The sequence below is a fragment of the Pocillopora damicornis genome, chromosome 14, assembly GCF_964200805.1.
Source record: "Pocillopora damicornis chromosome 14, jaPocDami1.2, whole genome shotgun sequence".
NCBI lineage: Eukaryota > Metazoa > Cnidaria > Anthozoa > Scleractinia > Pocilloporidae > Pocillopora > Pocillopora damicornis.
Window position 1 is genome coordinate 743377 of NC_142683.1, and position 24635 is coordinate 768011.

The 24635-nt window shown below is 38.4% G+C and overlaps 3 protein-coding genes across 3 annotated transcripts; 2 read left to right on the forward strand and 1 right to left on the reverse strand.

The window, feature by feature from the left end:
* The first annotated feature begins 122 nt into the window (after positions 1 to 122).
* LOC113671458 (uncharacterized) lies at positions 123 to 7423 on the forward strand. The gene is made up of 7 exons (XM_027187662.2): positions 123 to 321; positions 914 to 1233; positions 1746 to 1847; positions 1978 to 2208; positions 2521 to 2787; positions 3913 to 4293; positions 5632 to 7423. Exons 1-7 carry the CDS (start codon positions 218 to 220, stop codon positions 5889 to 5891), a joined length of 1665 nt encoding a protein of 554 aa, XP_027043463.2. The 5' UTR covers positions 123 to 217; the 3' UTR covers positions 5892 to 7423.
* Positions 7424 to 7497: 74 nt separating this feature from the next.
* On the forward strand, positions 7498 to 14996 carry LOC113671459 (uncharacterized). Its single transcript, XM_027187663.2, has 7 exons — positions 7498 to 7635; positions 11469 to 11785; positions 12353 to 12454; positions 12878 to 13096; positions 13245 to 13427; positions 13652 to 14047; positions 14755 to 14996. The coding sequence occupies exons 1-7, from the start codon at positions 7532 to 7534 to the stop codon at positions 14994 to 14996; spliced, it is 1563 nt and encodes a 520-aa protein (XP_027043464.2). The 5' UTR covers positions 7498 to 7531.
* A 479-nt stretch (positions 14997 to 15475) lies between these two features.
* On the reverse strand, positions 15476 to 24184 carry LOC113671460 (nucleoside diphosphate phosphatase ENTPD5). The gene is made up of 13 exons (XM_027187664.2): positions 23710 to 24184; positions 23121 to 23200; positions 22467 to 22610; positions 21886 to 22000; positions 20841 to 20929; positions 20023 to 20102; positions 19547 to 19608; positions 19365 to 19452; positions 18857 to 18936; positions 17863 to 17934; positions 16856 to 16912; positions 16393 to 16499; positions 15476 to 15884 (listed from the first exon to the last, which is right to left on the reverse strand). The coding sequence occupies exons 1-13, from the start codon at positions 23990 to 23992 to the stop codon at positions 15807 to 15809; spliced, it is 1335 nt and encodes a 444-aa protein (XP_027043465.2). The 5' UTR covers positions 23993 to 24184; the 3' UTR covers positions 15476 to 15806.
* Between the last annotated feature and the right edge of the window lie 451 nt (positions 24185 to 24635).

A 24635-nucleotide genomic window follows, 5' to 3' on the forward strand; every position in this document is an offset into this window, starting at 1 on the left:
TGTTTTTGCTCAGAAGAGAAAATGACGTTTGTAGGCAATTGTCATTTCAAAAGAGAAACAATAGCACCCGTTTTACGTAGAGCAATTACCGCGGGTTTTAATTACGTCAGCTAACCGTTTAATTTTATGGCAATTGTATATAGACACTGATACCACACCATAGTTCAACCGTTGGAGACTGAGAAACAGACGTCGCCTCGTTGATGGATGAATAAGTATGTTAAAACCACAGCAATTCATGAAATTCCTGTTCTTGGTATCTGTCTCCTTTGCTTCTGCTGGTTATCATCCATCTTTACATTGGGACCCGCGGAATCCTCTGTGAGTATTGATTACAAAAAAGATCTATTGTTATCTCCACGCGTACATGTTACTGAGGAAGCCAACTCTTATTACGTAACTGAAAGTTCGTTTGAAGAATCTTTCAGAAATATTAAATTTCTTCTTTATGGCATGTATATCGAGGCAAGCTGTTGAAAGCCATTAGTTATGGTAACTAAACATACTGGAAGGAAAGTGCCAGTTTTTTTTTTCACTTAATTAACTGTAATGCATTGTTCCATCTTCTCTCTTTCCACCATAAATTGTGCTTTTGTTCACTGTTATGGTTTGGCACTATAATTTGTTTTAAATTGACTTGTGTGATTAAAAATATGATTGCCGTGAGAGCTTTCCTGAATATCCACTACCTGTTTTGGTTGTATGCATGCTAACAGCTTTTTTACATTATGCACTTACGCTGGTTCGATTACTTTTCTAGCTAATAGTTGCATTACGATTATTGCTTATTTATTGACACTTATTTTGCAAGGTACATGTATGCTTGTAAATCGATCTTACTTATCAACCTGTCTTTTAACTGATTATTTGCCTTCTTTTTATATATTTGTATACGTACTTGATTACTTTACAGATTTAAACAAAACGTGGAGATTAACGTTCTTCAAAATTCTAAACTCAACGTGTTGTGTCCAAACCCGGGAAGCGTCCTGCAGGATCAAGAATCCGGTATCCCACAAGAACTCATGTACGAAAACATGTGGATTGTCACTAAAGAAGACTATGATATGTGCAAAGTAAACATATCAGCTGGCAGAAGGATCTTAACTTGTGATAGTCCTTTGAAGTTGAAATATTACCAAATGGTCTTTAGAGCATACAGTCCTCCACGCCTAGATGAGTCAGTGGATATCCGTTTAGAGTTTGCACCGGGAACAAAATATTACTTTATAGGTAAGGCCTTGAGTAGATTATGCATGGACTTTGTCTAGCCTACTTATCGTCCCTCTTACAACAATACCACCCGCAATGAAGCCTATGCTCATCCTCTAAACTACTTTATACTGTCCCTACTGTGAACTCTGTGACATACAGTGAACGTGCCTTTTCTTTCTCCGCACCTATATTATGGTCTACCGGATTCTTTTAAAAATACAACATCTCTTTTATCTTTTAAATCTGCCGTCAAAACATTCTTGTTTCGGAAATTTTATTTTTGATTTATTTTGCGAGGAACTGTACCTAGCTTTCATGTCACCTGGTTCTTAATTAGTTATTTTATTTATTACTGCTATAAGAAACATTTTGTAAGTTTTTGACGAATTTGTTTTTTCTATACAGTAATGTAAACACATTGAGTTTTCTAAATGCGCCCAAAAATCATACTGTATTGAAAGTCATACTGTATTGAAATTATCTAATATTCATCTAATACTGATCTAATATTTATCCTTTTAATTCCTCAGCAACTTCAAACGGAATGAAAAATTCACTTTCAAATTACGATGGAGGACATTGTTTGACGTCTAATATGAAGATGGTGATTCATGTCTGTAATGGAAGCTCTGGTGAGAGACGTATTAAGTTGTTATACTCGTTTTTCTCCTTAGGGGGGGTAGGTTATGGTGCCTTCCTTCCCCTCCTTCGTTATGATAGTCGTAATTGTAAAAACACTTGTTTTTGTTTTGTTTCCCATAGATCCCAAGTGCATCGACGCTCCTAAAATTTCTCCTTCTAGTTCAGTCTCTTCGTGTGCTCCTGTCACAGAGAGAGTGCATCATTCTTCAACACCAAGTCTGAGCAGTAGAGGATCTTCTTCTGTTCTGGTTCATCAGTCTAGTCCAACTCAATATTTCTCAACAACGACTTTCGCTGGTCTGACAAATACTACGCTTGCTCTAAAATCGTCAGCCACTGTCCAGTGTCAGGGTAAGACTTTATGAGTCTGTTGTATGATCGCATTCATTTACCGCACGAATCGCTCCACGTTTCGCGAACTTTTGCGGCTGACAAAACTAAAGCAAAACGCAAAAAGGCCTGAAAAGTGAATAAATAGCGACATTTTTCGCTCTGGTGAAGACGCAAATAAACGACATGCTTAGAAGTTTCGTTGCAGGCCTTCTTGTGACTAGGGTTCAAAACATTGCACGTTAGCCACTCAACTACCCTTTCTCTTCTCTATAAAATAAATTTGAAAAAGGCGGATACTTTACCAATCATTCTTTTTCTTTTATTCAACAGAATTTAAAGCTTCCAGCTCAGAAGGATTCCTCTCTTTATTCGCAAACCAATCTCGCCAGTTAGCAGAAATCTGTAACTACACTTCCATCATACCAGATCTGGAGCTTATACTGCAAGGGATTAATTCTTCACAAACGGTGACACAGAAAGCCCAGACTGAACATGAAACAAATGTAACACAGAACTGTACCAAGGAACAAAATAGCGCTGTCGTAGCTCAAAATGCACTCATCGCACCAGCTTGTTCCCTTGGACATCGTGCTCCAGGTAAGGTGTTAAAATTTCAATGTTAGGGCAGTTTTCAATTGAGGTTCGAAAGTTATCCGTGATTGCATTGGTTTTGCCTTAATTCGCTCTCTGATTGGTAAAGAAAACTTCCGCCACTCTCTCAACCAATTGAAAGCAAAACTAACGCCAATCATGACTCGGTCGCCAGCGTTTTCCCGCGCTTTAGGCAGTTTGGCTGTTTTTACTTTGAGTTCTCTCTGGCTCTTACAGATGTGTTTCTTTCTTCTGATTGGCCACTGCGATTAATTTGGCTTGTCATACGACACTCAATCGAAAAGCGCTCCAAATGTGAATTCTACACTCTAACCTGACCCACAAAGAGTGGGTTTCTATCGAGTGCCGTGAAACCAAGATCATACAAATCACAAACAGCTAATCAGATAATAGGATTATGTCACAAGGATAAAGGTGTAAGTTTCTAAAGAAACTGTGGTGCTGCGTCGGTGGGAGAGTATAGCAGGTAATTTAGTGTTAACAACTGGGTTGAAAACGTAAATTAGCCACCGTAAAGGCTTTTTAGCTTTTTTACCCTTTACGGTGGCTATTTTACGTTTTCAACCCAGCTGTTAACACTAAATTACCTGCTATGTCACAAGGAGCCAAGGAAAATGAAAAAGAATGTAAAAAGAAGAAAACTGCCGGAAGCGTGGGAAAACGCGTCTTAAGTTTTCTCTCGCGACTACAGGAAACAAAACATGTATAGGATAGAATACCAAAAGCATAGTACTTATGCAAGGCTCTGCAAGTTCTAAAGACACTTGTTTTTTTCTTAAAGTCTATCTGAATAGTCAATGTCAGTTTTCGTCGACAAGTCATTGGCAAACTTTTCCTTCCGTGCGTTGCAAAATCTATTTTAGTAATACAGTAGCCTCCGTTTGGGTTGAAAATATGCTAGTAGATTCATCTTGTGAAGTTGTTTATTTCTCGAAGCCCACATGCAGCTCTTCTCGAGCTATAATCTCGACAAACTATATTGTGCTAACGGGTAATATGAGCTGATAGATATCTGAGCGCATTACCACAACCTCGGCGCGGAATTACGCAGCGTTAAACATAACCTTGCAGCCTTATTGACTACTCTAACTGCATGCTTTTCTTCTGAAGTTCTTCCCAGCTGTGACGCACTTTTGTCATCTGGCTACACACTTAGTGGTATTTACCGTATCGATCCCTTGGATGGAAATGGAGGGTTTGGAGTGAACTGCGACAACGAGAACGGCGGAGGAGGTTGGTCGATAATTCTAAGACGATATGATGGTTCCTTAGATTTCGATCGCGGGTGGTCTGCCTACGTGGAAGGCTTAGGAGATCTAACAGGAGAGTTTTGGTTAGGCTTGGAGAAAATGTACAGACTCACTGGTGGCTCGTACTTCAACTTGAGATTCGATCTCGAATCCTCGAATGGAATCAAGAAGTACGCAGAGTACGAAGGATGTCTACTGGACAAGGACCGAAAATATAAGATAACTGTTGGAAGTTATTCAGGTGAGAAATGACACAAGGGATGAAATTTATGGCGGCTGCCAAAACGCGAGAAATACGAGATATTTAAACTGAGGCTAAGCTTTTAACTTTTTTGACACCATCATAGTTGTATTCAACATACATCTAGCAGATTTTTTTCTTTATAGTAGAGAGTTTCTGGCATCAATTTAGTCATGGTTTTCTAACATTTGACTGTAAAGAATCTCGTTTGAAAATATTCATTTCTCATTGCCCGACCGAACCTTGTCTTTTTTTTTCTTTTTTGTTTATAAAAAGTATAATTGCTGGTTTTCAGTGTCACGCCATTCAAAATAGATCAAAATAAAAAATAAAAACCGTTCAATCGATTTAGTCTAGAATCTGGAAATAGAAAGAAGCTAGATATGCAAAGACTCTCGCCAAGATTCAGGTCACAGCAATTTTTCTTACGGAAGATATGAGGAGAAACGTTTTCCCAAATTTATAGAGATTTGTATGGAGCCGCCATGCTGGTGCCCACCTAGATGGGCACCAACATGGCGGCCGGAAACCAGCAGAAACATCTGTCACTGAGTTTTGCTACAAAAGCGTGAATTTATCTCTCTAAGAACTCATAAACGTAACAATAATACTTTATTCTAATACAAGAACTGTTCAGATAGCTGAATTTCCCTAAATAAGTCACCTTTTAAACCAACATAACAGCTCTCTCGCTCGTCATGTAAAGGCCACGTCACGCAAAAGCTTAGAAATTCAAGAGTAGTCTATCACTAAACCAAGAACCCATTTGGAGTGAAAATTTGTCTGAATATTAGTTTTTAGCTGCTCTAATACATCATGAAAGTAAAATCTCAAGAGGATCAATAGTTCTGAAGTCAGAAATTTAGTGACGTCACGTGAAAACCAGCAATTAAACCTGGATGTTTACAGTAAAAACCTTAATGTAGACCTGGGATGTAAGAAGACTCCTGCAGGAGGTCAAAAGTGACATGCAAATAGCTAAGGAAAAATTGATCAAAGCAGTCGGCTTAGAAAAATTTTTTACCCAAACAAAATGGATCAATATCAGTATCTGGGCAACTGCCCACCTACCCCTCTCCTAACCCAACATTAACCTTAACTTGTTGTCAATTGACTGTTGTTGAGTCAGGGGAGGGGTAGGTGGGCAGTTGCTCAGATACTGATATTGATCCAACCAAATTACCCCATCCCCACCCCCACCTCCTTGGTTGATTTTCTTTTTCATCTTTTTTTCCACCTTTTGAACGACTGACTCAGGCACATCCACGAAAGGGAAAGCGACGGAGTCGTAACAATTTATGGGAATGGCCACAATAGATTTGCTTTTTCCTTTTGCAGGCGATGCGGGAGACTCGTTTTCGTATCACAGTGGGATGAAATTCTCCACTAAAAATAAAGACTATGATCAGTCCACCTTGAAGTGCGCTCAAGTTGCAGGAGGCGGATGGTGGTTTAATGATTGTCAACGCGCATGCCTCACAGGAAGTTACGAGAATGGCACGCACAGTTCTCAAGGAATTGTGGGCATTCAATGGCAGGCGTGGACTGGGGTTAACCATTCTTTGTCCAAAGTTGAGATGAAAATAAAAGCAGCTTAACTAGTGACTACAGTCGACTTGAAGACCAAAATAAAAGGAGCAATTTTCTGTCCCAGAGAGGAGTTGCGGCTCGCACGCTTCCCGCTGACTTTTAGACTCAGTATGGAAAGATGACCATGAGAGCACTCTTCGCTTCAGCGTCGGAAATTGAAAACCAAAGTTGTCGTAATAGTCAATCAGAAGATTGGCCAACGAGAGCCAATGAGAACTCAACATCCAACCAATTAAACGCGGGAAAACGTTTAAATTTTGCCTCTGATTGGTTAAGAATATGTCGTGAGTTTCCTGAGATTACTTTGGACACTCAACCAAAATTGCTCCCACTCCATCAAGGAATTAGAGATTGACTATTCAGGGAAGGAGAATTTACTTTAATTTTAGGAAACCTATTGTTGGAAAAGCAGTGTAAAGAACTCGACGAATCAATTTCCCTCCTACCAGCTGTTCAAAGAGAAATATTGGAAGGTATTGATTAGAATGGAGAACTTTGCAGAAAGCTCATTAATGAACTCCAAAAACGAATGAAACCATTTTGACATTCCACGTGCGGTTATCGCGAATTGTAGCACGAATTGTAGCACACTTCTTGTCTGAGTGACTTACAAAAATTGATTTGTATAAGCGTTTCTTTTATGAACTCTGAATTATAGTCAATTTTTTCGCACGTCAGCCAGGAGAACTGGATCGAGTACATGCAATTGAGGCTACTCATTCCTTGGAAGAGGTGGCGTTTTGTTCATCTTCCACAATCAGTGGCGAACATATAATTTGTATCCGTTACTTTTAACGAACACAACTCGAACTTCCTACTTTTCATTACTTAACATGTGACGAGCATAACATCAAACTTGTTCCTGATCACTTATCAAATCAAACTTTGTCTCATTGGTAATATTGCTGGAAAGTAAATGATTCCACTGGTCATGTTTTCATGGTTGAGCACTAGGCCTCGTTTTGAAAAAGAGGCCAAAGGTAAACAGGCCGGGAGAAGAACAATCAAGAGTTTGCAATCATATATTTCTAATGAGGTGGTGAACCGTTTGTGCATGACGCCAGTTTTATGCACGAGATTAAAATGATGGACGATGTTCAGAGGTTGTGACGACAAACACAAAGACCTTTTAAGTTTGTCAGGGCATGTAGGCGCCATGCTGGATTAGAACCTACCTCTGAGTTCTCCAGAATAATGAAATTGGATCTTGAACTTGTTTTCACTTCATTGAATCGTTGAGTAGAACACAAATATACAGAATGATGGAAAAGTCTCAGTTAATTAGCACTCTCTCTTGACCAGCGCAAGATAATTATAACTTCGTTTACTTGACAGAAGTTTGAGTCAACTGTCGTTTTTGATTACCTCTATCGAGTGAAAAAGTATTTAACGGAACATGCAGTTGGAGAAGTTGGAAATGTGGCGAAAAGTGTTCTATCCATGCTTATTTTCGGGAATGGAATTTGAATTTATTTCCCATGAGACGAATTGATAAAAGAAATTAGACTGCCTAATAACATGACAAAAGCTGCCGAACTGGAGGCGCCATTGTCTCAATATTTTATTAAAGTATTTTTGTACAACAGTTTGTTCTTTAATGACCTTGATTCGTAAGCGCAACTAATTAAAGTTAGTTTACGTAGAGAAAATGATTTCTTGCAACCTTACCCTTCGATTGTTGTTGGTGTTATGTGTAGGTTTATGTTATTCCACTCTCCTACCATCGATCTACTGGGATCCTCGCAATCCAATGTAAGTATTTTGTTTGTAAACACCTAGAGTCGGTCGTTAAATATTGTAAGGAACTTGATGTTCTCCGTCGATAAGTTTGTTTAAGCGATTATTGACTGAATTTAATCTTGATTCAATACTGTACTCTCTCATTTATGACTAGAATATTGCTAAAATTGACGAACATGCACAATCGGTCGAGGTAACTGTAATATAAAACACAAACACTTTGATTCATCACATTGCCTACTAAAACGACTCAGTGTTATACTGAAGTAACGTGTGTAACAATTGAAAAGTGGCATTAATGATGGAGAGCGGAATTTTCTTCTCAGTTCGCTGAAAGGATAAGATTATGCAGCTGTTTTATCGTGCAAGTATGATAACATTCAAATCAAATAATACCCTATTGATACGTGTATGAAAAACGAAAAATATTCGGTATCGAAGACAAACTCTTATCCTACAAGAGAACATACCTGATGTGTTATTTTGCATCCGATAAAAGTTGACCTTTTTTCCCCTTTTTTGCATCGATACTAAGGGGTCACTTTGTGTAAAACGTTTTGGTGTTCTTGTTCTTGACACTTGAGTAACGACCCATTTGTGACAAAGATCCTGCTATAATGAAAAGTGTGAAGTAACTGAGAGAAAGGGGCTCAAAAATTACTCCATTTTGGGTATGTGCGACAAAAGTTGCTTTTTTTGGAGCAATTCAGACATGGAAACGTTTGCCAAACGTTTGCCGTTGGAGTTTCTTTTCTTGGAAATGAATATTGCGGATAACAGAAACGGGCCGGCAAACTTGAAAAAACTAATGAAATAAAGTAAAATAGAACAGGTTTAATGGAAGAAGATTGCCTTTAAATAAACAAAAACGCCTGAACTTATGTGGCTGCTATAGAACTTTATTAAATGCTTTATGGCGAAGGAAATTGGTTGGGCACAGCCAGTAATGACAGTCATGTCAGTGTAAAAGAACTTTTGAGGCTACAAAAGGCTAAGACTGGTTCCATACAGCGTCATGGCTGGCCATTATTACGGATACGAGAAGAGTATAAAATGTTTTGCAATATCTTAAGGTTGGCATGGCAAGGGTTTAAGGCACAAAAGCAGTGGTTTTAATTGTGGTCAGACTGGCGACAAGACACAAAAGAAGTATAGCGCTGAGTTGGTCCGGCTCAAAAACTCGGCTGGAGGTGACAATACAAAGAAACACTGCCTGCTCTATTAATTTGAAATCGCTGCTGCATGATCAATACTTGTTCTGGAATGTTCTTTTTGTTTATCTGTTGTTGTTTGTCTGTTTGTTTTTAGCTTGTTTAAGTCCAGTCAGCTAGTTTTTACTTCAATACCAGTTTTCAGTGATCAAAAAAGCACACACGATAAAAAACAAAAATTACCATAGAAAACGGATTAGCTATGATCATTCTATTTTTTACAGTCATTTTCCTAGACCAACGCTAAGTCAAAAGCGCTTCACACATTGAAATCAAATATTAGTCACTCAGTGCAAAGTTTTTCATTAATCTTTAAGAACTGAAATAAAACTGCATTTGCGAATTTTAGGCGTATCAATACTTCACGAATCTAAAGTTTCTGATAGAATGCGAGCAATCTCTCTTTGCTTGCGTAATCCTTTTGAGGTTTTTTGCAAGGAAGTAGTCTGAGATATCTTTACGCTATATTTTCGATCGATGAGCGCAAAGGATTACGCCTAGAAAGATAACTATACGAAGTTCAATCAAAAACGTTAATTTCCTGCTCCGGAAGCATAATAAAAGTTAAAAATTTTTTTCAAACTCGGAGCTAAAACTTAAAACTTATGAAATATTTCGTCCGTATTTCGACCGGACTTCATCAGTCAATGATATGAATGTTAAAAAAGATGAATTTTAAAAAGGTTTTTTAACGCCTCTTGGGGGTTAGAATTGTGTCATAGATTAGCATTAAGGCGCTGGCGAAAGACGATTCAATTGTAATCTTACAAGCGGACAAAGGGCGCACTACGGTAATCCTAAACAAACAAGATTATCACAACAAGGTGAAGGCTCTCCTAGACGATACCAATACGTATGAAAAATTAACATCCGACCCAACCAGAGCCATCAAAAACAAACTCATTCAAACCTTGAAGGAGTGGCGCAAAGAAGAGAGAATCCCTAATTATCTTTACAATCAACTGTACCCCACAGCAGAGAATGTCCCAAAGTTCTACGGTCTACCCAAGATTCACAAGAAAGACGTACCGCTACGGCCAATAGTTTCGAGCATTGGTAGCGTGATGTACGACACTGCCAAGTTCCTTGCTAAGATTATGAAACCTCTTGTTGGCCTTAACAGTCATCACATCGTTAACAGTGAAGACTTTGTCAACAAGATTGCAGAACTTGAAGTACCCCCTGGACAGAAACTCGTTTCATACGATGTTTCCTCACTGTTTACCAGCATTCCGATCAATGAAGCCATTCCAGTTGTCAGAGCCAAACTGGGATGTGACCAGAGCTTACCGGACAGATGCCCGTTAGATATCGCCCAATTATCTGTTCTACTAGAGATGTGCCTCTCGAGCACATACTTTACATTCCAGGGCGAATTCTATAAACAAAAGAAAGGAGCCGCAATGGGGTCTCCAATTTCCCCTGTAGTGGCCAATCTCTACATGGAACAGTTCGAGAGCAGAGCTCTGGACACCGCCCCCACCCCTCCAACTATGTGGTATCGATATGTTGATGACACGATGGCCAAGATTCAGGAAAACGCCGTCGATTCCTTCTCAGAACATCTAAACTCCATTGACCAACACATCCAGTTCACTTCGGAACAAGAAAAGGATGGCAGGATTCCTTTCCTTGATACCTGTGTGAGTATTAACCAAGATGGCTCTACCAAGATCTCAGTGTACCGCAAACCTACGCACACGGACCAGTACCTAAACTTCCAGTCAAACCATCATCTACAACACAAAAGAGCCGTGGTTAACACCCTGATGTTGAGAGCTCAGACCTTGGTTACGGAAAACGAGGACAGAACTAGAGAAACACAGCATGTCAAGCAAGCTCTAAAAATGAATAACTATCCAGAATGGATGCTAACAATACCACATCCAAAATCTACAACAGAAGATACCGAAGAGCCTCGAAACGAGAAGAAAATCTATGCATCAACGCCATACATCAAAGGTATCTCGGAACGCCTGCAAAGAGCGTTCAAGTCACACAATGTTACACTTATTCATAAACCAGTCAATTCTTTAAGATCACAATTGGTACGTGTCAAGGACACAACTGTCAATCTCAAGAAATGCGGTACTGTGTACCAGATCCATTGTGAGAAGTGTAACAAGGAGTACGTTGGTGAAACGGCCCGCGCTCTGGAAATCAGAGTGAAAGAACACCAATCAAGAAGTTCATCAGCGGTTCACGAGCATTGTCGCCTAGAGGGCCACTCGGTGGACCCAAATAAGACAAAAGTACTATCAACCGAAGTTAACACCTTCAAACGCAGGATAAAAGAAGCTATTCAAATTAAACTTACGAAACCGGCGTTAAACAGAGACAATGGTTACGAATTAGCAGCTATCTATGACACAATTCTAACCCCCAAGAGGCGTTAAAAAACCTTTTTAAAATTCATCTTTTTTAACATTCATATCATTGACTGATGAAGTCCGGTCGAAATACGGACGAAATATTTCATAAGTTTTAAGTTTTAGCTCCGAGTTTGAAAAAAATTTTTAACTTTTATTATACGAAGTTCATTTTTCTCTTAATGGAGTGAGCCCACATGCAACCGCTTTTGTACCACGAAATGGAGAGAGATATTTACAGCATTGCGTTAACCATATTTTTTAGCTTTCAGAAAAACTTGACGATGAAAGTTCCTGCCCATTCTAAAATGAAAATCGTCTGCCCAAATCCAGCGAGTGTATTACAAGAAACGGAATCTAGCATACCACTGGAGCAAATGTACTCAAATCTATGGATAGTGACTAAAAAAGAGTTCGACATTTGTAAAATAAACGCAAGTGATCAAAGCTTTTCTAACGAGAAGAGATTACTGATGAGCTGTAATAACCCTTTGCAGCTGAAGTATTATGAAATGGTGTTTAGAGCTTACACCGTGCCAGGCAGCATTGCATATGAGCCCGGCAATAGTTACTACTTTATAGGTAAGACAGTCGACCACTTGTCTTCATTGAAAGAGCTAGATAACGAAATATTTAAGAAATGTTATGCATTTTCCCTTTGTAAGGCCCTTTTGTGAGAGATCAGACCAGACTGCCGAGACAGTGCGCAAGTTAGACACTGGATGGAAAGACGTGCGTTGTAGCTCTGTTCGGATCAATGTGTTTCACGTTTGTGCTGGAAAGTTAACTCTTACTGTATCGTCCTTCACTATCTCACAAATCTAAATCAAGATGTTGGATTTACGATAGTTTTGTAAATTTTAGTTTGTACTACGGTTGTCGCGCAATATTAAGGAGCTAATGGTTCGCGCTCGTGTCCTGACCGGGTAACTATTTTGTGTTGTGTCCTTCGATAAGACACTCAACACTCGCACGGTGCCTCTCCACGCGGGCTCGAGTGCGTAGAAAGAGACCAGCAGAGACAAATAGAGTTGTTCACAGTTCCTTAACCTTTAAGTTCGTGTTATATCCGGGCTGTCTGATGTTTATATCGTTTTTCCAGCTGGAGAATCATCATTTCAAATAAAAATCGACTTTAATACGTTTTAGGTACGTCCGACGGTACCAACCACTCCCTGGCCAATCACGAAGGGGGACACTGCCTGTCGTCTAACATGAGGATGTCAATCTACGTCTGTAATGGAAGTTTAGGTACTTGAAAAACTGTTCTAATTTATTGTGCCTGCGCAGTAGTCAAGACTGCGTAATTCAGGTTAAAAGATCAAAGATTAGTCAACATTGGATTGGTTAGGGCCCCAGAAAAACATGTTGTCGGATGAAGTTAAACATGGTTCTGAAACATTAAACTGCGGAAAAATAAAAAACTATGGATAAGCATGTTCTCGTTCGCCGCAGGCGTGCGGATAGCTCTCTCTCGTGATAAATCAGTTCGGAACTCTCCTTTCGATAAATCTAACATGTTTTTTTTATTTAATCAAATCTATCATTGTCTTTGCCAAAAATTAACCCTAAAATGTCCTCTCATTGGAAGCCTTCTCATTTCTCGTGCCATATTTATGATGAAAAATATGTCACTGTTTGTTGAGTGTTATTCCATTATTTTTATTTTTTCAGATCCAACTTGCCATGAAGTTCAACAGAGTTCACTTTCGCCCACGCCCTCACACTCGTCCCAGTCTTCAGTATTCTCTGTCTCGACTCCAACAGCTCGTATTACGACTTCCAGCGCTCTAGTTTCTAATTCCTGGAGTTATATGTTTCCTTCAGCTTCGGCGGTGAGTTCCGCCAGCACTGCACTTGCACTTCAGTCATCGATTGCTGTCCAATGTCAAGGTACGTTTGCAGATACATTGACTGCTGTTCGATATCTCATACAAGGATGTTGAGACGAGAGTCTCCACAGGGTACCCACCAAACATGTGCGAGTCACAGGGATGCAAATTTATCTTATTCTTTTCTTTCTCCCCTTTTGCTTCTGCAGCAACCATTAACGAAATGTTAATTAGGAGTCTTATAAACCAGTCAGAACTATTGTACGACATTTACAACTACACACTGATGATACCGGATTTAAGTCTCATGCTACAGCAGAAACTGAACCTTTCAACAGGGCAGACGACAGAAACCGACGGAAGTTCGTTAAAGGTCATCACGGCTAAACCAGGTAAGCTTACAACATGAGCCTTGGATTTTTCTGTCAACCAATCGCTAGCAGCTCAGGTCGGCTCATATAAAGCAAATGATCGAAATTAATACCGCGCAGACTTGGGTACGAGGTGAGCTTGTGTCAGCCCAGGTTATACGCAGAAGTCACCAGCCCCTGAGTACTGATTTTTCGTTTTCATAAAGTATTAGTTGTAACGTGTGTTTTTTCAATTGTCCCTTAAGCTCAGCGACATTGTAAAAATTGGCTGAAAAAGAACTACACAGAAAGCGGAAGCTACCGTCTGTTGATAAATTGGAAGACTTGGCAAACAAATGATCGTTTTCGAGTTTACTGTGACCAAGAAACTGCTGGCGGTGGTTGGACCCTTTGGATGCGGCGCTTTGACGGATACATCGGCTTCAACAGAGACTGGGATTCTTATGAGGAAGGATTTGGGGATACCTCCGGCGAGTTTTGGCTGGGTTTAAGATCTATGGAGAAAATTCATGCTGACAGTAAGTTCTCCATAAGGTTAGACATGGAAACCTCTGACGGCAGCAAGGACTACGCTGAATACACGAATTGTGAATTGGGAGACTGGCAAACTATGTACACGCTAACAGTGGGATCGTTTGTGGGTAAGTGGAGGTCTCATTTAACGGGAAAAAAATATCCTTACGGACCAGTCAATATTTACCGACTGGACGGGGGGAGGTTCGAAAGATTTAGGGGGGTCCCAGGGTTTCTAGACAGAGCGGAGGGGTAATTAGACGTCACCAAAGGAGTATAAAAAAGGGGAACTATAGGAAATTGATTGCCAATTGATAAGGGATGAGGGAGGGGGGGGGAGGGGAGAGGGGGGGTCAAAAGAAAACTCCAGAGCGTCATGGAGGATCAGGTAATTTTGTCGTGACAAATCTAAAATCCATAAACCCCCCCTCTCACCCTCTTCAGGATATATTACGATCGTTCCCTTAGAATCTCGCATCGTTACTCATTACCTAACGAACGGTTTCGTCTCCAGGCCTCTTCTGTAGCTCGCTCTTCCCCGACGATGGGGCAGAAGAGCTTGATTACTCTTTCTCCAAGGGGGCAAGGCAACGTATCCTGCAATCTGATATGGCTCTCAGGGTGGGCGAGATGCTTTGCCAAATCATCTTGGTGATACAGTTTCAAAAATGAACGGATAGTATTTATCAATCTTTTCCTTCTTCTACACTTCCGTCAACGATTAATCTACGTAGATTTATCTTTATTACTGCTAAATTCACGACAAGAGCACTTCAGCCCCGATATTAAATCATTAATCTAGAAGGGTTACTGATGTTTTATCGCTGCATTTTAGGTGGCGGTGCAGGTGACTCTCTTTCATTCCAGAATGGTACGAAGTTCTCGACTTTTGACAAAAATAATATGCAGAATACCAGCACAAACTGTGCACAGGACACCAAAGGTGGATGGTGGTTCAATGACTGTCAGCGAAAGGCTTGCTTAACAGGAAAATACAAAAACGGCATTCGGTGGGATTCTTGGAAAGGATCCAATGAAACTCTCTCCAAAATAGAGATGAAAGTACGCCCAGTTTGACAAAATGTGAACGAACATGGAAATCTCGGTTTTCTCGACAACCGTATGAATTATCTACTTGACTGTAAACCGCTGTTCAGAATAATGCGGACCCTAAGACGAGTTCTACCATTTGAGCACGTGTGTGAGGTTCGCCTCGTTTTCTCAACAAGCGTACAAAAGTGCCACCATAACTCTGTAGACCTCTGTCCAGAAATAATGGAAAATAGTGCGAGTTTAACTTCTTGAGCACATGCATGTATGAAGTTAACCCGATCTTCTCGCCAAGCAGATACGTTTTCACATATCTCGTAATGACGACCGTATATAGGGTATCCACCAAACTCTTTCTACCCCTGTCCATGCAGATGATATAGCTCACACGCATCAGGGTTTCAAAGCTGACGTTTCAAGCGTTCGCTTTGAAACTCTTTACGGTGGCTAATTAACATTATGAACTCAGTTGATAAAACAACTACCCCACTGACTTAGCACCACAGTTTGTTTAGAAACTAACCCCTTTATTGACTATGCTTGAATACGACGTGCACACTGGCACTTACCCATGTTAAATTGTAAATAAGTGTTTAAAACGATGACAAAATTGCAACAGTGGATTTGAAGTGTTCGTTATTCCTATTGTGCAAAACAATTCCTTGCATGAACGATTAAGTCCCCATTGGTAACAATTGAAATACAAATACACCTTGTGGCTGTTCTTTACCATTAAATATCATTCAATTCAATTGAAAGCAACTATTATTTGCGGAACAGCAAGACGAACTCGGCTCAACCACTCGATGAGGAAAAGTTTCCTGACTCGACCTGACGTTACGTCATTTTGTCAAAAAGATCAAGAGTAGCACCTAGGGCCCAGCTTACTTCAACACCATCGATTTTCTTTTTAAGCTATCAAAAGACAAGAAACGCGCGCATTAGAAATAGATCAAGTACAAAACGCGCTCAAGAAAGCAAGGCTTAAAGGAGTAAATTTCATTGAATACTCTATGAAGTTGTTGATACCTTTTTAAAAGCGACTTTTGCTACATCAGAAATTCGAAAACGAAAAAATGACTGCGAGATGTATATTCAAGTATCGACTGGGGTCACATTCTTTTTCATCGGGGAACAAAGAACAAATTATAATTTTCCTGGCTCTCGTCATGTGGCTTCGTATCTCAGTTTGTAATGGTACTAGGGACGCCTAAGTGAGGGAGGGGAGGGAAAGTACATGTAGAGAGGTCCACGCCCCATTGAAGCCTGCATCAAATAATATATTACAGTTTGACTGAAAGGATTCATTTATCTCTAATCACCCCAAGTAAGAAAAAATTTGCTCTTTGAAACGGACACCATGCCTTCTAATCAATTAAAGACAATGACAACAACAAAAGCAACAACGAAAAGTAGAACTTACAGTCAGTTTTCTTTCTTCTGTGAAACCAAATCCTTCCATTAAAAGAGCTACTATGTAAGTGGAATCCAAGCAGAGGTATGGCGACGTCTTTGATTCACTGGAACAAGCTGCCAAACAAAACCCACAAACGCTGACCATCGTTCGCATGAGAAATTAATTTAAAAAAAGTATTTGAGTGTGGTTACTGTAACACATGCGAGTACTGTTGAGTGTAAATGAAGAATCTGACAAAGGGCCAGACTACACTCGGTCCCAGCACGAACTATTTACATTATATCATGTTACCGAAGTATTAATAATGGTAATAGCACCGAGTGGAGTCGGATTTGTTAATTACGAGTATGATCACAGACAGAATTGGACAAGCATGACTCGTACACCGTCCTATAAGTGCTCAAATCGGGCTGGTGATAGCCACTCACGTTTGATAGTTGTGTTATAGTTTTGATTAAGAGAGAAATACCTTGTTCGGCACCCTCTTTAAATTGACCAACAGTGATCGTTCCACCCTTCTCTAAGTCTACAATCAAAATGAGACATAAGAAAAAAATGGAGTCTTGTAGTGAGCTTGGTTGTAAGTCAATTGAGTAGTCTACCGTTGCTGGAGTTTGACATGGTTCCCATGGCATGAAAGGCACACTGCCCCTTTCGCTAGGTGGGGATAAGTCCACTGCATAATACGCCCTCCCCCACCCTACCCAGCCAGGTTTTCCAAACAGTTTATCGGTACGCATTTATACTCCCGAGTGGAGAGAGGCCTGGTGGCCTGGTGAGAGTTTAGCGTCTTGCCTAAGAACACAACACAATAACCTGGCCACAAATCCAGTCCAGTAACCCTTAAGCCATCGCATATTCCCGGTTGCTTGTAAAAAGACAACAGACAAATCTGCGTCTGCAAAATCCCTGCTTTAACTCAAGGAAGTTATCCAGTTCAACAAAGAGACAAGTTCACCATGTCAAACTAACACTAACACTCCCACTAGTGACCAAGACAGAATTTCTCCTTACACTATCAGTACAATATCAAGCAGCCAAGTTATGAGAATAAAGAAAAATATCAATTAGGGGATTATTGGTTGATCCAATTCCAAATTCTCCAAACTAACATCACAAGAATTGTATGACAGACAGTAAGGAGAATTACCAATGAAATCTTGGGAGTTAAAGGGTTAAGCATTGCTAACATCTATGTCATATCATGGTTTTTTCTTTTTTCTTTCCTGTACGCATGATTTATTCATGTATGTAATCCTGCTAAATTATTCAAGATTTCATGGTAGGTTGTTATAAATTGAAATAGCACAAAAAGTGTAGTTACTGTATTTCTGACAAAGATTTTAACACATGAATAGAAACATGTTGTGCACAGTAAAAAAAAAACTGCGACCTTGTTCAAAATCAATAACAACAAAATATGACTACCGATAGTAAGTTGTTAGAGCGGGTTCCATTGCTTTTAATTTCACTTACCAATTAGCCCCAAATCCACTGCTCTGTCATAGTAGTATGAAAAGGCATACATCTGTATTGAGTCAATTCCAACTGGAAAGAAAGAAATAAAAGTGAAAAACGATCCCCAGATCAGAAAAACACATTACATACAGCATGTAAAACTCAAAACAGGTTGTAAGACTCTGCCTTCATCAATGTGCAACTTAGATGCTATAGGGTTGAGATAGGACATCATTGGACATCATTGGACATTGTTGGACCTAAGTCCTTATAAGTCCTACTATTTGTCATCCTCTACACATTAAAATCTTAAAGGTTTTTCATTGCCAGTAACAAATTTCATTGAGGCCCTTAAGCTGCTGCATGAGAGCAAGTTTGTCAAAAGCATGTGAACTAATTCGACAAGTGAAAGACAAGTGAAACCATTGTGTTAAAAGGAAAACATTTTTTCTATGCTTTTCAATGCCTTTCACATTGCCTACTAACCAGAAATAAGTAAAAAGAAATGTCCCTTCTTTGAGTTAAAGGGTAGGAAGCTAGTTTAACTTATTAGTATTAATTACAAATATTTTCAGAAACTTTTCTCCTACATACATACAGTCATATACTTTATTTATGCTCAGAATTCACAGTGTAGCTGTAGAGCTAATATCTTCGAGAAAATAAGTTTAAGCAAAATAAAAATATGCTATATTACAATTCCAATATTATTTATAAACTATATACAACATTATGCATGCAAAGGGAAATATAACTTGTAGATCTACTGTGGAAAAGCTTCATATCTGAGGATTTCCTGCTTGAATTCTAGAAAATTTAATGTTTTTTAAGTGTCTGGGAGAGAGTTCCATATTTTGCTAGCTAAGTATGAAAAAGAGTGCAGACAGTAAGTTGTTGTTTTTGGGTTGGGAAGAGCCAGGATATTGTTTCCGTGCAAATTGTAGGATGAAGACTGTACAGTGAACAATTATCTTGTTTTCCTTGGAACAAGTTTCTGTTGAAAATGTCATACCTGGTTTATGAACTTGGAATTTAGCCAGAACTTTCTTGGCATCCTCCAAACATCCAGAATATCCATATCTACTGTCACCACTGGAACATGATAACAAGTAACAAAGTTAACCACTTGACCCCTGAGAGTGACTGGCATCTAATTCTTGCTTACAATATCACCCCTGAATCACACAATAAGTTCACATGAATAAAGGACCACTAACTAAAGTAGCTCTTTGTTGTTAAACAAATTCTCCTTGTCAGCACCTTTGGAAATGTATAGAGAACAGTAGGGAGAATATGCATACTGATGTTAGGGCATATGGGGTTGTTTTTATAGAGAGATGATTCCAGTTTGTCACTAGCGTCAAACAAGGAAAAATGTAAATCCTTGAAGCAATTCAAGCCCAGCAAATTTTTCCAATTAATACGCAGTCTGGTGCTTTGAAAAACTTGTTAACAAAATATATTGTAAGTTCATATATGTATGCTATGGAATTGGGATAAAAGAAGGTTTCATTACTAACCTAATTTCAATACTTTTGTGAATGCCAAATTTCCAGCTTCCTCTAAAGTTGTAATGTATACACGGACTGAGTTTGACATCTACACCATCTAATCAATGTAGAAGAGAGAAATACTCAGGAAGGTCCATTTTTACTGAGACAAACTCTACAGAGTAACAAGTGAAGCAAAGCAACATCCTTACTCCCAGCTGTTCCTGACTCTAATATGGCTGTTCTTGCTGCCATGAGCCCAAGACCTAGATAACTAAAAGTTGAAAGAAAGAAAAAAAGCCTGAGGATTTGCTTTGTCTTTCATGTTTTGATTTTCGATAATTACAATAACTTAACCCTTTCACTCCCAGGAGTGACAGACAAGAAATTTCTCCTTACGCAATATCAATACATTTTCAAGCAGTAAGGAGATGAAAAGAAAAGAAAATAGCAATAAAGGGATATTATTTTATTTTACAACTAGTACTTTGAGCTAAAATCATAAAGAATGTAAGGTAGACAATGTAAAGAATTAATAGTTAGATTTGTGGAGTGAAAAGGTTGCAAGGATTTGACACATCACAAGACCCAGACCAGTAAACAGCCTCTCTGTCCCATCCCACCCTCTGATTTTCTCCACCTCCCTCCCCTCTGTCTCATTTTCTCCAGCCCTTGCAGTTCCATGTACCTGTGAGTGTACAAAGGAAACTTTTTCTTGGCTATTGTTAGAAATCTTCGGAATCCCACAGGAGCTTCTTGAAGAGTTTCCTTCAAGAAAGACAGACATGTTATGAGGAAATCGAAGCAATCAATTTAAGATGTCAACATCCATCTAACAAATTTGAAATATTTTGGCAAGTTGCCCAAATTCATAACTTTTACAGTAACTTTATACCCATCCTTTTGTCTTTTAAAAGCTAGAAGCTCAGTAGATTCTGTCATATTGGTCATTGCTAAAATTGTCTTTGTTTTGATGCTACTTTTCGACATAGAGAAAGTGTGTTGGACAAAAATATTCACCAAAAAATAAATATTTCTTTGCCAGCTTCAACAATGACAGGGGATTAAGTTCAGATGATACAACAAAGGATTATGTTGCAAAATATGAAAGTTGGTGAGAAAACGAATTTTGGGTGACTTGCCGCTGTTTGTCTGGTGCATGTTGACATTAGCTCTTAAAACAATTGACACTTTGTGATAAAACAATGCAAACTTTAGATTCACAACAATGCAAAGATTTAGCACTGTAGCAAATCCTAAATTTCAGAAATGATTGATAAAATAACTCCAACAATATCAGTACATCATCCATTACAAAAGGTAGCACAAGGAAATAAAAGCTTTACTTAGTACGTCTGACCAAATGTATGGTTTTACCTAACAAATGGATATAATTAACATACATCTACCAATTTTTCATAACAAATTTCTAAAAAAATGCATAGCAGCTGGAGGGGAGAAGAACAAAATAAATGAGATCTTTGGCATTGGAAAAGCAGTTCAAACCTGATGAACAGGACACAGTGTGATTTGTGTTGATCCACCACCAAGGTCCAAGGTTCCAAATAGTTTTGAATCATCACTTTTAAGGCCACCTGATAACAAACAATAACAAACATATTTTACACACAAGCCTCAGGAATACACATTTCTGCAATCACAATTTTCAGATTAACCCTTAACCCATTAATCTTTAACTCCCAAGATCTGATCTCCCATCCAGCTGTTACACATTTCCTTGTAATTTAGTAACAAGAATTCAGTGTTATATCATGATAACAACCTCTAACTGATAAGATTGAATAATCTCATCACCTGTTTGTTGAATAATGTATGGATATTGTAAGGAGAAGTTACATAGAAATCAGTTGTGGGAATCTAGGGGTTAACAACCCTAAATTCTTGATAGTTGACAGTTGCTGGATCAAGTAAGTAAACAGTTGCTCAAATACTGAAATTAATCCCAGATTTCAACACACTGAAATGCAATAAGGTACAAACACACACCAAACACAGAGAAATACATAGCTGTTGTAGTGTTAGAATGATTTCAAACTAGTTTGATCTGTATTTCCTTTGTTTAAGGGATTATGGTTATATACTGTGCATTAACAACACAGGACCTGAAAAACCAAACTACTGGTAGTTTGAATTTGTTTTGACCTGAATTTCATTTTTAAATTTACACAGCTGACTGTGTAGACCTACCATATGCAACCTTTTTTAAGGTTTCATCTTTTAGGTTTAAATTCTCAGAATACTAGTTGCATTTTGAGTAAAACAATACATAAAATAAATTTCAAATTCACCATGTTGGGAATTTGTCATATTTAACTTTTTTAAATTAATCAAGTACATGTTACACTTTACTACAGTATCTGTAGATTGAATGACAACAATCCACCATTGAATATCTTTTCAGTTTTCTGCTGGTCTCTCTAAAAATTAGTTTGCAATTTCCAAAGAATACACATATTTTTTTCAAAAATTCCAAAATCTGTGAGAATCCTGCATTAATTTATTACACAAAAGTATAAAGATATTTTGGTACCTAACAAAAAATTAACTGTAATCCAAGCAAACAGCCCTTCATCAGGTCCGTCCATAATGTCAACATTACTCTCTTGAGAAAAATGATATGGTGATTCTTGAAACAATCTTCGTACCTTCAACAAAAGTGTCAAGTAAAGGACATAACAATTTAATAATTTCTCAGTGCAAGTATGACCTTGGGTGACTGTGATAAGGGTTAATCCTTTGACCCTAAGAGTGATTGGCCTCTAATTTCTCCTTACTATATCAGCCATGATTCAAATATAAAGGTCAGGAGAATATAGAAAATGATCACCAATTTTATGAAGCTTCTGATTGTCAAGATAATTCCCCTTGCCAGTACCATAGGAAATGTGAAAAGAAAACTGTGGAAAATATATGAATGTTAATCTTAACATGTAAAGGGCTAAACGTGCTTCATATCCTACAGAGTGACTCCTGTATTTTAGTTTGTGCGCCAGTGAATGCCCACCTGGATTAATGGTGACATTTCTTTTAAATACTTTTAAGGCACTAGCCATTTGCCTACTGCATCTTGAACAAGGAATTATAATGAGTTCAATTAATACAGTCATGTACCTCCTCTAGTAATTGTTTAGAAGAATTTGATGGAAGCAGTCTTAAACCAGCTGTAGCTTTTAGTGCCACAGGGGTGTATTTCCATCTTTGTTTTGGTATGATATCTTTCGACTTTTGAAGAAGTCTCTCAATTGACTGGGATCCCTGTTTAAAACAAATATCAAATTAATCACACAAGTTACAGTACTGTTGCAAGGCACAGCTGTTCCTTGGAGTGTCACTCAGAACTCCCAAAGGATGTCTGAGATGGAGACAAAGACCTTTTTTTTAAAATTTGAATCCAAAAGAAAAACTTCAAGGTATCCTTTCAGAAATGGAATGTGACTTGATGGACTGTAGGAGAAATTTGGTAAAATGGTTTAATCACAGGAAAAAAAAAAAGTTTTTCATAGAGGATCACTGAAAATTCCAAAGGAGCAGAAGTGTGTGAAGCAAAATTATTATTCAATTAGTATCTAACTTCTCCCAACAGTACAGAGAACTTGCATACTGATTTTAGGGTGTAAATAATTAAAAGAATACTTGATCATAAATTAAATTTCAAGAAGAAGGGAGAGTAATAGGGACCAAACCAAAACTCACAATTTGGTTGGAGGGGGGGGGGGGGGGGGGAGACATTCTTTTTTTCTCTTTAGAGCAAAGTTCTGTACTAACCTGTTTTGGATTGTCAGCGTATGAAGAAAGACCAGGCTTTACTTCGTGGAAAAATTCATTAGAAAGCTCCAGTTGTCCTCCTTGATTAAGATAGATCAATAAAGTCAGAAAAAAAAAAGAGTTTACAAAAAGACTTCACATCACAGTGCTTGACATTGGTCACCAGTTGTCAGTGCATTTTCTGTTTTCTGTAGTGTACCGTAGTCAATATATTTTATTGCAGTATTCAAGTAAAATGGTTGGGGCAATCAAACTTATACCACTTTGGAAAAGTTGGTAGATGCATTGCACAACCAGGATGTTTTCCACTTGGAATGGAAATTCCAAAATGACAGGCAGAAATATTCACCAAATTCTTTCAGAACACCTGTTGCAAACCTAGTGGTAGTGTTCAATGTTTGTATAAAAAAGCCAAATATTACAATGCTTTTTAAGTGGACAAATTTTCCAAGATTGTGCATACCATAACTTGCAAGGTCAATAATGTTTCCAAAGAGTCAATCATCTTGTAGTTTTATCTGTATACTCAAGCTCAGAAAATTCATCCGCTTTTGTTTAACTAATCGGCCCTAAGATTAGTACTCCTCACCTTTTCCTCTAACAAAGGTAAACACATGAATTCGACTCCCCGTACTACCAGCATCAAACATAATTCCATAGACCTCGGCCAAGGAGCTTTGTTTAGGCGTTGAATATAATAGTTTTGGAATAGAAACGTCCGCAAAACTGACGTAGAATAACAGTGCAGTGAACAAGACAAAGAAGGTTAGTGTCACAACACGACAACCTCGTATGTTATATATTCTATGAGGTGGGGCAACCATATCTGCTTCACCAGGAAGTTTAGCAACTGAAGTGGTTGAAGAAGGCATATAATTGATGAGAATAATAAATATCTAACAAATTACACACGAATCCCATAATCCATGCGTGATGTGTCGAAATTCCACGGTCACGGAGTGATGAACGTAACACAGGAATAATTTGTAACCAAGCCTCCGAAAGGAAACTAATATTCCGTGCCTTTCCTTCGCTGGATGTGCCTCGTTGAAGGCGTCGCCTTCGACTGAAAGAAAATTTTGCGATATGTAGAAATATTTGTTAAGAGATTTCTTATCTGAGCATTTAGTTTTCTCCTTCATTTTCTTAAAGCATCACTCAGTTCTATGCTAAGATAATTCTTGTTATTTCTAACAAATAATCAATTATTCTTGAGAATTAGTAGTACATTTTGACCTCAAAATTTTTTACTGTAATATTTTTTATAAACAGATAAAAACTCAGCGAAGCGTGCTGGATCTCCTGCGTTGTCTTGAATGCCAGGTACAGAATAATTAAATTTAATAAACTATCGAAAGGCTAAGCAAACAATGAGCCTGTACCTAAAATAGAAAAATAAGACAATTTCTTGCAGACTTCATTGTCTCACACCAGTAAAAAAAAAAAAAAAAAAAAAAAAAGAATCACGAAGGTAATTAAAATCCAATTCATTGTGGTAAATACAAACAAAGTTGA

Bases quoted from the DNA above. Each gene is read 5' to 3' on its own strand.
- LOC113671458 (XM_027187662.2), top strand. From the start codon at position 218: ATGTTAAAACCACAGCAATTCATGAAATTCCTGTTCTTGGTATCTGTC. The intron at 1,234-1,745 runs GTAAGGCCTTGA...TTAATTCCTCAG, and splicing joins AACAAAATATTACTTTATAG to CAACTTCAAACGGAATGAAA. The intron at 4,294-5,631 runs GTGAGAAATGAC...TTCCTTTTGCAG, and splicing joins AACTGTTGGAAGTTATTCAG to GCGATGCGGGAGACTCGTTT.
- LOC113671459 (XM_027187663.2), top strand. From the start codon at position 7,532: ATGATTTCTTGCAACCTTACCCTTCGATTGTTGTTGGTGTTATGTGTA. The intron at 7,636-11,468 runs GTAAGTATTTTG...CATATTTTTTAG, and splicing joins TGGGATCCTCGCAATCCAAT to CTTTCAGAAAAACTTGACGA. The intron at 11,786-12,352 runs GTAAGACAGTCG...AATACGTTTTAG, and splicing joins CAATAGTTACTACTTTATAG to GTACGTCCGACGGTACCAAC.
- LOC113671460 (XM_027187664.2), bottom strand. From the start codon at position 23,992: ATGCCTTCTTCAACCACTTCAGTTGCTAAACTTCCTGGTGAAGCAGAT. The intron at 23,201-23,709 runs GTGAGGAGTACT...ATCTTAATCAAG, and splicing joins TACCTTTGTTAGAGGAAAAG to GAGGACAACTGGAGCTTTCT. The intron at 20,930-21,885 runs GTACCAAAATAT...GTTTGTTATCAG, and splicing joins TACAGTTAATTTTTTGTTAG to GTGGCCTTAAAAGTGATGAT.